Source organism: Nelumbo lutea, chromosome 2, assembly GCF_056320005.1.
Source record: "Nelumbo lutea isolate HS-2025 chromosome 2, American lotus-T2T, whole genome shotgun sequence".
Taxonomy (NCBI): Eukaryota; Viridiplantae; Streptophyta; class Magnoliopsida; order Proteales; family Nelumbonaceae; genus Nelumbo; species Nelumbo lutea.
Genome location: NC_142685.1, coordinates 17,816,595 through 17,832,380, shown reverse-complemented (window position 1 = coordinate 17,832,380; position 15,786 = coordinate 17,816,595). Strand labels below are relative to the sequence as shown.

The following is a 15,786-nucleotide window of genomic DNA, read 5'->3' as shown; positions in this document are numbered from 1 at the left end:
TATTAAACATATTTTTCTGCCAGCCTAATTTCTATTCAATACACCTTTGTTCTAACCGACATTTGATAGAAGTGGATGTTGGGTCCTAAGGAGCCACGTATCCTCTTCTTCTTGACCATAGATCTTTTCTTAATCTCAGTTTTTGTTGCATTTGGAATTAAAATGGCTATAATGACAATTGTACTTTGCAAGTAGATATGGAGCGTAAAATGAGTTTGATTTGAATCAAAAGCGTTCCTTTTTTTTATTTTTTTTATTTGAAGATCCCTTTTTACTTAAATATGTAAAATGGGCAGAAATTTTTTTAGACTAAAATATTTGGGATATATTTTTTTTGTTTTTTTATCAAAGTTTTGCTTTGTTTTCCATTATAACGAAACAAAGGGTAAAATAGTAATCTACCAACACCCGTTAACCTATTTAATGTCAACTTGCTGACATGGGTTTCTTGGACGTTTTGAAAAGTTATGGTGAATTTAAGAGAAATGCTAAGAAGTCATGGTAAGTATTAGACAATTTCCATTTAATTTTTTACTAGCAGAGGGGGCCCTACGTTGTAGGGACTCGCTTATAAACTATCAGGCTCTAGCTCGATTCGAATTAGAGACTTGAGCTTGAGCTCGAGCTCGGCTTGAATTAAAAGCTTAGAAATTTGAGCTTGTCTACCTTTGATTGCAGGTCTCTCAAGCAGTCGAGGTGCCAAATCGAGGTCTCCCTTAGCTGTTGAAGTGTCGAGCTAAGGTTTCTCCAACAGGCGAGGTATCAAGCTAAGGTTTCCCTTAGTTGACAAGGTGTCGAGTTGAGGTCTTCCTTAGTTGTCGATGTGCATAGCTGAGATCTCCCTCAGTGACCAAGGTGCCGAGCTGAGGTCTCCCTCAGTGGTCGAAGTGTTTTCTAGCTCGAGCTCAATTCAAATTAGAGACTTGAGCTTGAGCTTAGAAGTTCGAGCTTGGCTTGACTCGAACTTGACTACTTTTGATTATAGGTCCCCTAGTAGACGAGATGCCTAGCTGAGGTCTCCCTCAGTTGGAGAGAGAGTGGCATTCTTGTAATTTATAAGAGAGAGAGTGGCATTCTTGTAATTTCTATGAAAAAAGGCAAAAAATACTGTTAAGTTCCATTTCCCTCATCCTCAGGCTTTCTTACGTACACATTTCAGCCTAATAAATTTATATAGATTTTACTAGTAAACGTGTACGTGCATTTGCACGTAGTAGTATCTCTAAGACAAAACTATTTATAATTCATGGGCAGTTTCTAAAGGGTTATAACATATAAGTGGATAGTTTCTGAACAGTTATGAGTGGATAGTTTTTGAACAGTTATGAGTGGGCAGTTTCTGAAGTGAGAATAAAGGACATATATGCCATCTTTATTCCCGTTGTGTGCTTAGACAAGAGGGGCAAAAAACATCCAATGAAAAATCTAGAAAAAAGGGGAATTCACTCTTTTATAGGTAGTATAGATTACGACATGTACCCCCCTCCCTCCCAAAAAAAAGGGAAAAACTCCACTTTAGTACCCTGAACTTTAGGGGCAATGTCAAGTTAGTACTCAAACTTTCAAACGTGCCATTGTAGTGTCCAAACTTTCAAAAAGTGTCAAGTTGGTTCCTGCCATTAACCGACCGCCAGTTACCTGATCACGTGATGACATGTGCAACTTAAAATTTTTGAAAATGTCAAAACTACATTTCAAAAGAAGGCACTGTTCATTATCTTTTACTTTGAGATTGAACCGGTTGACGTGTGAAACCATTGTCATTTTCTAATTTTTTAATTAATAATATTCTCAAATTGTTATTCATTCTATTCTCTCATCTCCCAAAGAGGATGGCGGATGACAAAATTAGGGGTGAATAGATACCTTGGGTTGATGTCTTCTACCTTGAACACAAATGGAAACAATTGTAAATGAAACAAAGAGAGGTAGGACAAAGGGAAAAGAAATAAACAAAGAAGGGAGTGGTTCAGTGTTTTAGTAACCATGAGCTTTGAGTAGAGAGTTACCGAGAAGGGAAATAATCTTTAGAAAATAACAAAATAAAATACAAGTAAAATAGTTAGAAAATAACAAAAAAATGGTAAAAAGGTAATTTGCATGGTTTTTAAAATTGAATCAGTGACCGAAACAGTCAGGGGTCCGGTTATCGGTTCAAACGGTCTGATCATTCAACCCAAACAGCCGGCCTATTCTGACAAAAAAATTAAAAAAAATTAAAAAATTAAAAAAAGGTCAAAACCGTAACCAACCGGTTCAGCAGTTTACTGACCAAAATCAACGATTTTGAGGAAAAAAGCGGTTTTGGAGGAAAACAAAACCGGTCAAGTGACCGATTCCTGATTTTTCCAATCCGATCGTCTGGTCCGATCCGGTTTTGAAAACAGTGGTAATTTGACAAGAACATAAACATAAACATAAACTTCAACGATCTAATACAAGTAAAGCATTTAAAGTATTAAACCATCTTAACGATAATTGATCATCACCCGATGAACATCAACAGGACAAAAGTTTCGTCGGAAACGCATTCCTTGAATGTTAGTTACAAGTTAACGCCGGCTATATCAATTGGATGGCCGAAAACGATCAAGAGAGCGATAAATAGAAGGATTTTGCTTTCCCTTTTTTCTGTCTCGAAAGACAATGGTATTCAAGCGGATTGGAGCGGTGGGTGTGTTGATCGCCGAAGAAGAGGGGGAGAGATTGGTTTGACGCCCGCCACCGTACCAGAAAACCGATAGATAAATGGAGAAACAAACCGAGTGCTTGTATTATATAGAGGGAAATTTCCACTTTAAATTGCTGAACCGCCATGGATGACCTTGAAAAGGCTATACTAATTAGCTTCGATCAGTCCTGTATGGTAGATTCGGTTCTAAAATCCCAAGCTGTTGCTTACTGTAGCCAGGTGAAAGGGGTCCTATCAATCTGTTGTTTCTGTTCTGCAATTGACGTTCTCAACAATAAAGCGCAGGTTTTATTTTTGCCCAAAATTTTGATATCAATCATAAGAAAATTAAGAAAATTAGATGATACCTTTTACATGATACCTAACATTAATGATTTTGGCCCAATTTGATACTTTTTAAAAATTTGGATATTGCAGTGATACATTTTAAAAGCTAAAATACTAATTTGACATTACCCCAAAGTTCAGGGGCTAAAGTACAATCTTTCCAAAAAAATTGTAATATTTACATCAAACCTTTTTTATATAAAGGTACTCCTAAAGAGCTTAATGATGGAAAGGTAGGGAAATCTATACTACCTTTCCTTTTCTATCCCTACATTTTTCTTGAATCCAAACATAACCTGAATTCAACGGGGTAATCGTGGAAGTCCTGTATTCTCAATGATTTTTGTCTTAAATGAGATGGATGACAGGGAGATCTTTGTAACAATTCTTTTGCTTTTTTATTTGGGCAAATTACAAAACCCCCCATATTTTGTTTTGTGATAAAGACCTCTGTATTATGATTGTGAGCAAAGACCCCCCTTGACTGTTAAATGAGATGACGGAATGCATTAAAACATCAAAATACTCTACTAAATTTTTTCTATTTTCTTTTTTTGTCCTTTTTCTCTTAAAACCTATTTAACCTATTATTTTCCCTTTCTTTTTTTCTTTTCCCTTCCCTCACCGTCCTCTCTCATTCTTTTCTCTCTCCTAACTCTCCGAAATAGAAGGATGGAGGAAACCCATTTCTCATCTTCCCTTTCTTCTCTTCTCCGTCTTCAATCTCGTCACTATAGTCATTGCTGACGATGCCGCGATCATGCGAAATACAATGCTTGATAGCCCAACAACAGATGACCGCCTATATCACCGACAAGATTGCCCAACTTCAAGCTCTTAGAAAGCTTACCCTGCATGACAAACGTTATCACAGACATGATTCCTACCTCTCTTGGGTTCCTCCCAGAGGTGTTTATCTCTTCAACAACCAACTTTCAGGTTCAATTCCTCCTTCGATCGGTTCCTGTCCATTGCTCCATGCTCTTGACGTTAGCAACAACTCGCTCACTGGAACAATCCCCACTAGTCTCGGGAATTCTACAAGGATTTACAGGCTTAACCTCAGCATCAACGCCTTGTTAGGTTTGATTCATGTAAGTCTTACCCTCTCCCCTTCTCTCACCTTCTTTGCTCTTCAGTACAATAACCTCTCTGGTTTTATTCCGGATACCTGGGGTGGAACAGAGCTATCAGCTTCAGTTATTGACCCTTGATCACAACTTCATTTCTGAAAGGATTCCTGTCTCTCTTCACCATCTCCATCACCAGAGACTACGAAACTAAGCCACCGCAAACTGGCCACCAAAGACATAATTCTCATAGCCACCGGGGGCCTCCTCGCGGTTTTACTTTTTCTGTGTTGTATTCTGTTCTGTTTTTTTATCAAGAAAAGAACTGCTTCAAGGGAGAAGTAGTCATGATGTCTCAACACAAAGCAACCCCAGGAAGAGACCAAGCCTATTATTGCCCCTATGGGTGGCCATGATGTCTCAGACTCTGCTTCTCTACAACAGGGTGGAAATCAATTGGAATCTGAAGTTCTTCAGTCGGACACTGGGACTATAGGTAGCTTTGCCACATCCTGCTCTAATGTCACAAGCGATGAGAGCTGCCTGCAGTTCTCGGTCTATCCTGCCCAGATTGAGATTGGTAGTAGCATGCAGGGTGGAGTGGGCATTATGAGGAATGGTTCACAAGTCCGGGTTTTTGTCATGCGATGAGGGATGATGATGATCACAAGCACCAGATTAGCTCAACTAGGGTGTTTTATTCTTTGAAATCCGTTTAATTGCTATAATAATCTGTTGAACCGCAATGATTACATTCACGGAGTCGGTGAAAGAACCAATGAAAGAAACCGAGAAATGCATGTATTCTCAACTCTGGCATGCCTGCGACGGAGGAATGGTGCAGATGCCATCAGTCAACTCCGTCTTTTCACCAGCAGCTTCGCTGCCGTTCCATACGGCTCCTCTTCAGAAGCGGCAGTCATTGAAGAAGCGTCGTCGTGAGAGATGACGCAGTCGACACTCACAATAACGTTATCCACCTGGTTCAGATCATTCATCTGCAACGGAAAACAAAGGAAATTGTGAAGAAGAAAGGGTAGGAGAGAAAGGGGAAGGGGAAGAAGAGAGGTCGGGAGAGAGAGGGAGGACTTAGGAAGTAGGGCTGTTCATAAGAAGGCCCAACCCGACCAAATCAACCAACCCGGACCGATTCGACCCGAGTCAATCGGGTTTTATCAACACTGGTCGGTTTCGGGTTGGACAAATTCATAAACTGATATATCGGGTCGGTTTTGATTTTCTTGTGTGAAAACCGAAACTGATCCAAATTGACTCGAACCAATTAGTCTTCTAGTTCGGTAGTTCCTACTTAACTAGTCTTCTAGTTCCTACTTAACTAAATTGTATTTATCCTAGTTTCTATAGTTTTTTACACCAAATAGGCAACCCATTAGGCAATTACAATTAAAATTAGATGTCATTTTTTACCTAGATTAGAATTTAGAAAGTTTCTTGAAATATAAATATTTCAGAATTCTTTCTATAAAACAGTTTGATTTTCTATTTTATTGATAACATTTGTATTCTATAAGAATTAGGTGTCATTTTTTACCAAAATTGTATCTATCCTAGTTTCTATAGTCTTTTTACACCAAATAGGGAACCCATTAGGCAATTACAATTAGAATTATGTGTCATTTTTTACCTAGATTAAAATTTAGAAATTTTCTTGAAATATAAATATTTCAGCCTTTTTTCTATAGAACAGTTTGACTTTCTATTTGATTGATAACTTTTGTCTTCTCTTCTATTCTCTAACTTGGTTTGCCCCCCTCAAGTCCTCAACTCAAGACATCATTTGATTTTTGAACTTGGCTCTCCCAACTCTCCCATCTCAAATAAATTTCTTTCTAGTTCTAGGCTTTTCTGTCATTTTTCTACAGGAGCAAAAACAAAACCGACCAACCCGATTCAAACCGACCAGGTCGGTTTTGCCTATCAGTGGGTCGGTTTCGGTTTCCACCTCAGGTAACCCGATCAGATTGGATCGGTTGGAAAAACACCAATAAATCGACCCAACCCGACCAGTGAACAACCTTATTCGAAAGTCTATCGTTGCTACAACAACTACCAACATTGCTATTCGAGTATCGGAAGGTCGGGGAAGAAGAAGTATTTTTCTCCAAATAGTTATTACAAGGTAATATGGAAATTAAAAATATTACAACAGCGGATTTCAATGAAAGGCTAACGGAAGAGGATCTTTGTCTCATGGTCATAGTACAAAGGGAATTTATCGCAAAACAAAATATAGGGGGTCTTTGTCAGAGACTCCATAGTACGGGGTGTCTTTGTAATTTACCCTTTCATTTCGAACTTCCATTTGGAATAGGGGCATATTTTTCTTCGATGGAGACCCTGTTTCCCCTGGTTTTTTTTTTTTTCATATTTATTTTACTGCAGGTCGCGTTTTCAACATACTAAGTTTAGCCATACTTATAATAAATTCCTACCTAAAGGCACATAATAACATCATGTTTATTCATATTTGTATTTGCCTTCAGTGTTGACCTAAGTATGGACTTCTTCCGATCTCTAGGATTGCCTCCCTCCCTCCCTCCCCATCACATATTCTCTGATAACTGAGACAAAGCTATCGTCTTTCTGAAAGCCCCTCAATTGTAGGTAAGGAAATGTTTAAATTATTCATCCTTCTTTTATTTCTCTTAATCCCTTTGTACTTGTTCAGTGACAGAATTTTCTTGTTTTTAAACTCTCATATAATTATTCAGTTGTTACCATTTCAGAACGAGTTTATTTTTGTATAATTTGGATCTCTTACAAAGAAAGAGAAAGGACAACACAACGACGAGGAAATGTCGGGCAGATCGAGACCCTTCAATAGAATACGCAGGTAATTACATAAATGCGTTTGGATATTTCAGTTTGCCATCTGTTCAGGGTCATAACCCTAATGGTGTTATTATGTTTGTAAGCCAGAATGTTTAAAGTTCAGATGGGTAGGTCATAACCTTGATGATGTTCGAAATTTTGTCTTCAAATTTTTCTATTGGATTCTTTTATGGATTAACATACATATTCACTGCCAGCAAACTAATAATCAATTTCTACAACATTACACAACCAAGGAGGTGGTTTACCAGTCCATTCAACCTGAGTCCAAAATTTTAGCATGTTGAGCAACTATATGAGCTGCTCTATTAGCCTGCCTATACGTAAATTGAGTCAAAGAGTTGTCGTAAACAGGCCAACAAGGCCAAGGAAGAGAAGTATGAGTGAAGATATAACTAGTTTAGACTTTACAGTCAGATTCCAAAACAACAGATTCATTTCCCTGCCAAGTAAAAAACTTAATAACATAGATAATTGCCTTCATTTCAATCACCAATACACCCTGTGACACTTGCCTCTAGCCACCTGCAGCAGCACAAAAAATAGTGTTATTTATGAGTATAAAATTTACCTATTAAATTTGAGACTGGTGTTTATTATGCGTTTCTGAACTGACCTCAAGATGGAAGCTTAATGAAATATATTTTGATTTATATAACTTGGATTTTGTTGCTTACTCTTCTCTAGTGACCTCTCTCAACTTTATGAGAAGTATGCCAAAGTCAGATTCTTCTGTGAGTTCAAATTAGAAATTTACTTTGTGCCTTGTTTGGAAAAAGAAATCCTAAGGCATTCTTTTCTCCAAAACATTAGCAGGTGCATTGATTTTATGAAAGTTGTGGCAAGTAAAACAATTAATTACAGAGAAATCTAATATGATAGTTTATTTGATCTTTGCCAGTACCATGAGCCTGGAATCATTTCCAATATAGTCAGGTTTGACTTAGTAGTTGTTACAATATCTTATTGGATTCATGTAGCAGATCCCTATAGTTGGGAAAAGTCATTTAGTTGGGTTGAGCTTATTACTCCTCTACATTCATGATTCAGTAACATTAGATCCATAACCATAAAAATTCTGTGAATACACCAGTAAATCTGTCCCATGATTTCTAATTTAACCTCCTTTTTTTTTTTCTAGGAAAAGCCATGTGGTGATATTATATCTGGTGTTTCTCATTTCTAACCCCACCATGGTTGTTATTGTTGCTTCCCAAGCACGGGTAGCCAACTCCTCTTCAAAATTATCCATCTGGATAAAACTCCACTATAATTCCCTATGGTTTCAATAATTTCCAGACTTCATAAGGGCACCAGCAAGCATAAACTAAAATCCAGATTTTATTTTCTCTTCTTGTTTTCTGCGGGCTCATTGGTGCTACAACCCACACACCCCGTCCACCAATCAAGAAACATTTGTTCTCCACCCAAAGTTTTCTTTCCTTGATTTAGGATTCTAGAAGCCTCTCCTACCAAGGAAAGCATAAACAGGAATAAGCGCTGCACCAACTTTTTCACTCTTGCTCCACCTGGGGGACCATCCATCTTGCACCCACTTATTCACTGCTGCCATGTTTGGAGTCCTCCTTCAAAGCAACCAACCAAACACCAAGCTTTGATCCATGAACTGGTTCATATATACTTGCAATGATACACCAAGTAGGCATATGAAAAAAAAATAAAGTATGCTAATCCCAGTCAAGTCCAATTATGGTTGATGGTTCAGATTCATTGAGTCCTGGATCGTATATGAATACCCATAGATAAACCTGACTTTTACATACAGGTAAGAGTCAATTCTTGTAAGATCATATTGGATATTCTTCCATATGTACTTTTTCTAATTAATCCACATGACCTGCATGTTTTTGCTTTGTAGTGACTAATTGCTTCCCTTAAATTTTCTTTTATATTTTCTCTGTGAAACCATTAAGAAATCGTATGTCCAAGAAATGAGTGTGGCAGAACTGATAAAAAAAAAGTGTGTCAGAAATGTGCATGCTTGCATGAGTGGTAAAACTAGAAAAGACGGTTAGAAATGAAGTCATACAAAGGAACCTAGGAGTAGCTCCAATAGGTGATAAAATGAGAGAATGTAGATTGAGATGGTTTGGTCATTTCAATAGAAGACCATGTACACCACCTGTTAGAAAAAGTGATCTGTTACAACATACGAGTTGAAGGGATAAAAGAGCTAGGAGCAGACTGAGAAGGACTTGGGAGGAAGTAATAAGAAATGACTTAAGTTCCCATGATTTAAAGATGGATATGGCACTGAAGAGAATGGAATGGCAAAACAGGATTCATGTAGTGGGGCAAAGCTTAGGTGATGATGATTTTCTCTATGCAACCAAATTGAATAACTTTTCTGGTCTCCTGTCTTTCTTTTTCCTTTTTGACTTTTTAATTTCCACTTTATTTTCTATTTTCGGTTTCTCTGTGACCAAATGTAAGGTAAAATAGCCTGAGAAATTATATCAAACAGAAAATAGATAGTTGTTTACTAGTTCTTTGCTGTTTTGTTTTTATAATTTGCATAATACCGCGGAACATACTAGCATTATTGAGAATGAATATGAAGAGAAATACACAAGTAATTATTATTTGTGGTAAACAGACTGTATTTGTGATTTGCAATAAGATTGAAAATACATGATTTCTTATTAACTTGTCAACTCTTCTTTCATGGTAGTCCTATGTTGGGTCGATATTCTTGTGGCCTACACTCTGTTTGTAATGGTAACATACTTGACAAATGTAAGGAAGAGGGATTTCACTCACGCAGCATCAGTAATGAATGTTTTCTTCAGTGTCTCAGCTATCATGCCAATAGGAATGCTTACCTTGTTGACACTCTTGTTGGTCATTTTTGGATTCTCCTATTCTCCAGTATCACCTATAGCATTGTATGTTTGCTTTTCTGAGATTCTTTAACTACCAACTGGACAGGGATTTGGTTGCCCCAGGCCCTCAAGTAGTTAGCATTTAATCTATCGGCTGGGCAGTAAGGCTCCCTAGTTATATTGACTGGCTATAGGGGTAGGTCTCAAACTGTTTAATGAGTCTCTATGTATGGCAGTACGCCCCTGACTAATGCAGTCATATGATGGGAATGCGTAACCCCTCTCTCGGGAACTTACAAATTGAGCCAAGACATGTGCTTCTGCTTGGCTGGCTAGATTGGAATTGTGTTGCCCGATGGCTAGATTTGCAGAGGGTTTGGTCAAATTCACTAAGGTCAGTGAAAATAGCTCGAGCCAAGACCAGCCTAAGGTGGGAGAATGCTTGCAAAGAAGTACCATGTATAGTTACCTGATAAAAAACAATATAATATAAGAAATTATAGCAAAGCCTCATCTTGATTAATTTCAATATTGTTTCTGGATATAATATAAGAAATTTTGACATGGAAAAATTTTCTTTTAAGCATTTCCAAATGGAGATTATTGATTAAATAGATTAGAGTGAACAATCCCCCTTTTCCTCCAAACACCAAATGAACTCCATATAATTGCAGTATTATTTGGGAAGTTGATTAGCAAGCATTTTGTTGCAAAACCACATTTCACTTAAAACATGTTCAAGGGGGCTGTTAGGTTATGGCTGAATTGGCTGAACGGAATAAGTCATTGAATAGGTTATGGGCACCTTAGCTGGTGTTTGGTTCATAATTAACTAGTTACTAAGTAGTTCATGATAAGTAACCTATTACACAATTTACTTGTCATAAGATATAAGTAGGATTATTTAAGCATACTTATCACAGCTATAAGCCTAAGCATACTTATCAATGATATTTTATAGATGGAAAATCAAACTTTTGAACTGATGTTCAGTTAATATCGGTTGAAAAGTTACTTATCTGTGTGAACGAAACACCCATTTAGTGGCTTAATGTCATCTTAAGATAACTACTATATCCTAATCTGAGTATGGATAATGACCACGTTTCATGCTGTTTGTAATGCTTGGAATTGAATCCTGCTTTCATTGGTGCTAGGTGGTTTTGGAGTGTTGGGGAAGGGCTATCCCCTGCCTTCCATTTGCACACATACACACACACACGTTAGCAAAACCATGGATAGTTATGGTGACTCACAGAAAGTTATATTATTGAACATGAGTGTTATAGACATCGTAACATTTGAAAAGAACTCAACAGTTACAAATAAACTTTGTAGGGCTTGGGATTTTTGGCCATGTCAACCCCTCCCGCCCTATCCAAGGTTACAGGCACATGCAGCAAGTACGAGAAAGCATGCATTGGCAACGTGCGGATGGGCTTGTTCTATGATTCATTAGATCTTTCAGAAGAACAAAAGGAAGAGCAAACAGGACAAGGTGATATTGGAAGAACGGGGCCTCATGACCAAAATTTTGGGCACCTTGATGATGCTGATTGTACCAATAGTTGGTGCAATAGCACTTCCCTGGTCGGTTCTGTTTGGGATTCCAGCAATATGTACTTTGGTGGCTACTCTTGTTTTTGAGTGGATGCGGTTCTTACAGATTTGTCAAACCGCAAGGCAGTCCTCTTACTCATGTATTCCGGGTCTTTGTGGCCTCTACCTCGAAGATGCACCATCCTCCTAATACTAATAACGCTGAGCTTTTTGGGATGTATGACCATGGTGAAGATGTGACACCTCACACAAAGGGTGGGGCCCGATCTCAGCTACTTTTTCACAGGCTTCATTATAGCGTGTATCCACCCAGATGTGTGAGATGAGATGTGTGGTAAGTTCCCTCTGGTAAACCCGTAATGTGAATTCTGTCATTCTGTGTCTAAAAAGTTTCAGTGGAAAAACAGATGTCTTGACAAAGCTGCAATGGTATTGCCTTCCCGACCTCTTGAGGAACAAGTGAAGAAAAGATAGACACTTTGCAGAGTCCCAGAAGTGGAAGAAGCTAAGACTATCATTCGCATGTTACCCATGTGGATCACCTTAATTAATTTGTCATATTTGGTGTTGTACTGTCCATTGGCAACACTTATTTTGTTGAGCAGGCAAACCACATGAATCGCAAGATCGGACACCTAAAGGTTCCTCTTTCAATCCTTTTATGGTTCCATGAATGCTCAAAGCCACTAGCTACCAAGTTATATCATAAATTATCAAGCCTTTTGGGTGAGAAGAGACAGATGTATGCCGCACCTGTTGGGGTTGCACTAGGAATGTTGTTCTCTGTACTGTGTTGTATTACTGCTGAAAAAGTTGAGGCCAGAAGATTAAGTGTGATCAGGAAACATGGATTACTAGACAAGCCTGACAACACAATCCCCGTGAGTGTATTTTGTCTACTTCCACAATTTTTGTTGCTAGGGGCCTTAGATGGACTTGCTCGTAATGACATCAAGGATTTCTTCGGAGAGCAAGCCCCCCAAGTATATTGACTTCTTCATCGAAAGCTTACTTGGAGCAGGGACCATAGGCAGTTTTCTTTCTGCTTACATAACAAGCGAAGCTAGCAAGCAAGGAGGGCGACCAAGCTGGTTCCAGGAAAACTCTAAACTAGAGTCGTTTGGATAATTACTACTGGACATTAGCAGTATTGAGTTCTATCAACTTTCTTGTCTTTATAGTTATTGCAGTTTGCTACACCTACAAAGATGCAGTAAAAAAAGATAGTGACGTGGGTTGGTCATCCTTAAACTGCGATGATATAGCTCGCTATTGTTGCTGCCTTGCTGGTATGTCTATGTGGCATGTTTATCCCCCCCCCCCTTCTCCCTCTCCCTCTCTCTCTCTCTCTCTCTCGCTATTGTTGCTGCCTTGCTGGTATGTCTATGTGGCATGTTTATCCCCCCCCCCTTCTCCCTCTCCCTCTCTCTCTCTCTCTCTCTCTCTCTCTCATGAAGTTATCCTTTCTAAATTATTGCTTGTTACTCTAATGTTTCGTGATTAGTTTCCTGCAAATGGAAGCGTCCATGTTTGGTTTATTAGCTTGTACCGGTTTAGGTGGCTTCTGAATTGTGTACGCATTGGAGACTTCCAGGTTTTGTGAAATTTTTTATTGATAAAGGTTAAGATACCAGGAACAGGGAGAGTGTTATAATACTTGGCTTCATCCAATAAACTGCATACATCACTTCCGTGCAATTTTGGAAGGAATCAGGGTCTCATTTAGCCCTCAGAGTTCTCCAACGCTTTTCTAATGATAAGGGCCCATCGTTTTTACATTAAAATGACTTGTCGAGAAACAGATGCCAGAATTCAGTTCAAACTTAGTTACTAGAGTAATGTTTCACAGGCTCTAGCTCCAGCTCTTAATTAACCTCTAGTCGTGCAAGTGGGCAGAGGACCAATACCTGCCGACATCCCAGTAGTAATTGAGATGGTCAGAGTCAGAATCCCTCCCGAGTAGGTGGCGCTGGATTAAACCTGTGGAACTGTTGACTCTCTCCATGGTATATATGTATGGCTAGTTTAGTGCACCTCATGTGCATCCTGCTCTATTAAGTCTTAATTAACCTTATGTACGGTTGCAAGTTCACACGGTGCAATATTAATATAAAAAAGTTATACAAATTCGATTTGTATATTTGGCTTGAATAAAAGGAATATAAATTAATGATATATTAGAGATATATTGTAAAATTGTTAACTTAAATCATGCTAGTTGACATTATTTTGTCATCATTTTCATGTTGGGTGGTACTATAATTTTATTAATTAAATTCTTTAACTGAAATTGACGCATTTGGATCAACACAAAAATCCCACTTTCTTGCTATGTGTACTGAAGTCGGACCCCTTACAATTATTAGTTATTACTGCCGAACATACAAGAGCAATCCAACAGATCTTGGGGACAAAATGGGTTTTACAAGAAAATAGACTAGGTCGAACAACAAGAGGACGACAAACAGGGTTAATGACATTTACATGGCAAAAATGCTGGAAACAAATGCACAAGACTCATATTAGAAAACCCAAAAGAATACTTCCTACCTCAAGGTTGGATTGCATTAGGTTCACCATCAATTCTCCGATCCGCTTGGCCAAACAGCTTCAGCTCTTTGGAGATTAAAGGGTTCGATTGTATCTCGTAATCTTTTGCTACGGTTTGGATAAATCCTAGTGGAACCAGGCACTTCTCCTCCAAATACAGCTTCTCCTGGACTGAGGGTGACACAAGAACCTGGAGTTTTTCTATATGAAATTGATCCTTACTGGTTTCCTGCACACAAAGCACCAAGCCATGGCCCGTGCTAGTCAGAAACCCAATCATGAATATTGAATCAACAAAGAAACACAGAGAGAAAAGGAAAAAAGCGAAAAATAACTGAATCCAATAATATAGAGTAGAGGTGCTATTTAGAAAAATTTGAACGCATTAGATAAAGAATGAATTATTATAGTCGGAACTATACATAATTAAGTAATTATATATCGTTCTTATAAAATTAGTAGAAGTGAAAATTTACCTGAATTGATCCCATTAACTCAAGGATTCCAACTTGGGCCTGTAAAAACTTCACGTAATTGAATGCAGCTTGAAACATCTCTGCTGTGGTCATTTTATTCCCACCGGGAATAAGCTTCCCAAGCTCTTGAGTCTTCTGAGTGATCTTTCTTCTCCTCTGCCGAGCGGCGACACTCTGTGCGGACATATTCCCTCGATTGGCTTTCTTCTTGTCGTCCACAATGTCACTCAAAGAAACTGGTGGAACTTGAACTTCTGTGCCTGGAAGCAACAGTTGATCAGGCTCGAGCAAGAATTTGGGTACTGGGAAAGAGTTGGGGGTATACCCATCGAAGGAGTTGGATATGCTATTAGCAGAGTTACAGAAATCAACATCATAGGTCCTTTGGCGTTTTGGGTACTGATGCCGGTACTGGCAGCAGAAATCCAAGTGGTTGGGTGGAAAGGTTTCTGACGAGATTGTAACCAGAGGATCAGAGGGATAAGGGAAGCATGAGAGAAGATGGTGATAGTTTTCGGTGGATAAGAAATCATTGGGCTCAAGGAAAGGATCAAAAAATGTGTTGGTCGGGTTGAGATTGTCACAGAAGCCCAGGAGCTCCTCGGCTATCTCTTCCTGCCTTTGTTGAAAGGGACTCATCTCTGGATTATGATGCTCGAGTGTCCACCAATTGGAGCAAGAACCCAATGCCATGGAAACTGGAATCTGCAGAGAGAAGATGGTAAATACAGAATCAATTAAAATAGTAGCTAGATTAATCCAAAATAGAGATATGTTCATAAAGAAAGTTGTGCCAGTTCGTGATTATCTTGCAATCTGTCTCTTTGTCTAGCAATTTTGACAGGGAAATAATATTAGAAAAAGAACCAGAGAAAACAAGCATTTTTTCTTCTGGTTTTTCAGTTTCTTTGTCTCGTTGAGGAAGTTCATGCACGGGATGTAAGAATGAGCATAAGAAAACATGTTACTAATTACTAGGAGTGACATAAAACGTGAACAATACTAGCAGCTACAGTAGTGCTTTAAGATTCATGAATCAGGTACAGTAAAACACAGTCGAAAGGAAAATAGAAGGCAGCGGATATAAACATGAGAGAGAGTTTGGTGCATGGTGAACGAAGCAGAACACAGCCTACTTGTGAGTGTGTGCATGTGCCAGAGAGAGAGAGAGAGGGGCGGCAGAATTTAATTACTGGTGAGTACTGAGAAGATACGGTACAAGAAGGCTTTGGGACTTTGTGGAATCAAATAAACGTTACCAAACTAACACTGACGCTTGATTCTTGACTCTTCGAGACACAAAAGCACATGCAGAGAGAGAGAGAGAGAGAGAGAGAGAGGACACGGCGCAGAAAGCAGTAAGCATATAAATCAGGGGTCAAGAAGGCTTGAAACGGTTAACGGCCTCCGAGAAG

General features: G+C 38.7%; 2 protein-coding genes across 5 annotated transcripts; one reads left to right on the top strand and one right to left on the bottom strand.

Moving 5' to 3' along the window:
• The first annotated feature begins 3,617 nt into the window (after positions 1-3,617).
• Positions 3,618-13,001, top strand: LOC148868923 (uncharacterized). Of its 4 annotated transcripts, XM_088967255.1 has the most exons (6): positions 3,643-4,113; positions 4,534-6,229; positions 6,594-6,714; positions 6,837-6,943; positions 11,124-11,679; positions 11,753-13,001. In XM_088967255.1, exons 1-2 carry the CDS (start codon positions 3,769-3,771, stop codon positions 4,738-4,740), a joined length of 552 nt encoding a protein of 183 aa, XP_088823381.1. In that variant the 5' UTR covers positions 3,643-3,768; the 3' UTR covers positions 4,741-6,229; positions 6,594-6,714; positions 6,837-6,943; positions 11,124-11,679; positions 11,753-13,001. The 4 variants fall into 4 exon arrangements, 2 of the variants coding, with proteins under 2 accessions (XP_088823379.1, XP_088823381.1); XM_088967253.1 differs by having other exon boundaries at positions 3,618-4,113; positions 4,534-6,714; XR_016106473.1 differs by lacking the exon at positions 4,534-6,229 and having other exon boundaries at positions 3,628-4,113.
• A 652-nt stretch (positions 13,002-13,653) lies between these two features.
• LOC148868922 (transcription factor bHLH53-like) lies at positions 13,654-15,070 on the bottom strand. Its single transcript, XM_088967591.1, has 2 exons — positions 14,372-15,070; positions 13,654-14,124 (listed from the first exon to the last, which is right to left on the bottom strand). The coding sequence occupies exons 1-2, from the start codon at positions 15,062-15,064 to the stop codon at positions 13,897-13,899; spliced, it is 921 nt and encodes a 306-aa protein (XP_088823717.1). The 5' UTR covers positions 15,065-15,070; the 3' UTR covers positions 13,654-13,896.
• Between the last annotated feature and the right edge of the window lie 716 nt (positions 15,071-15,786).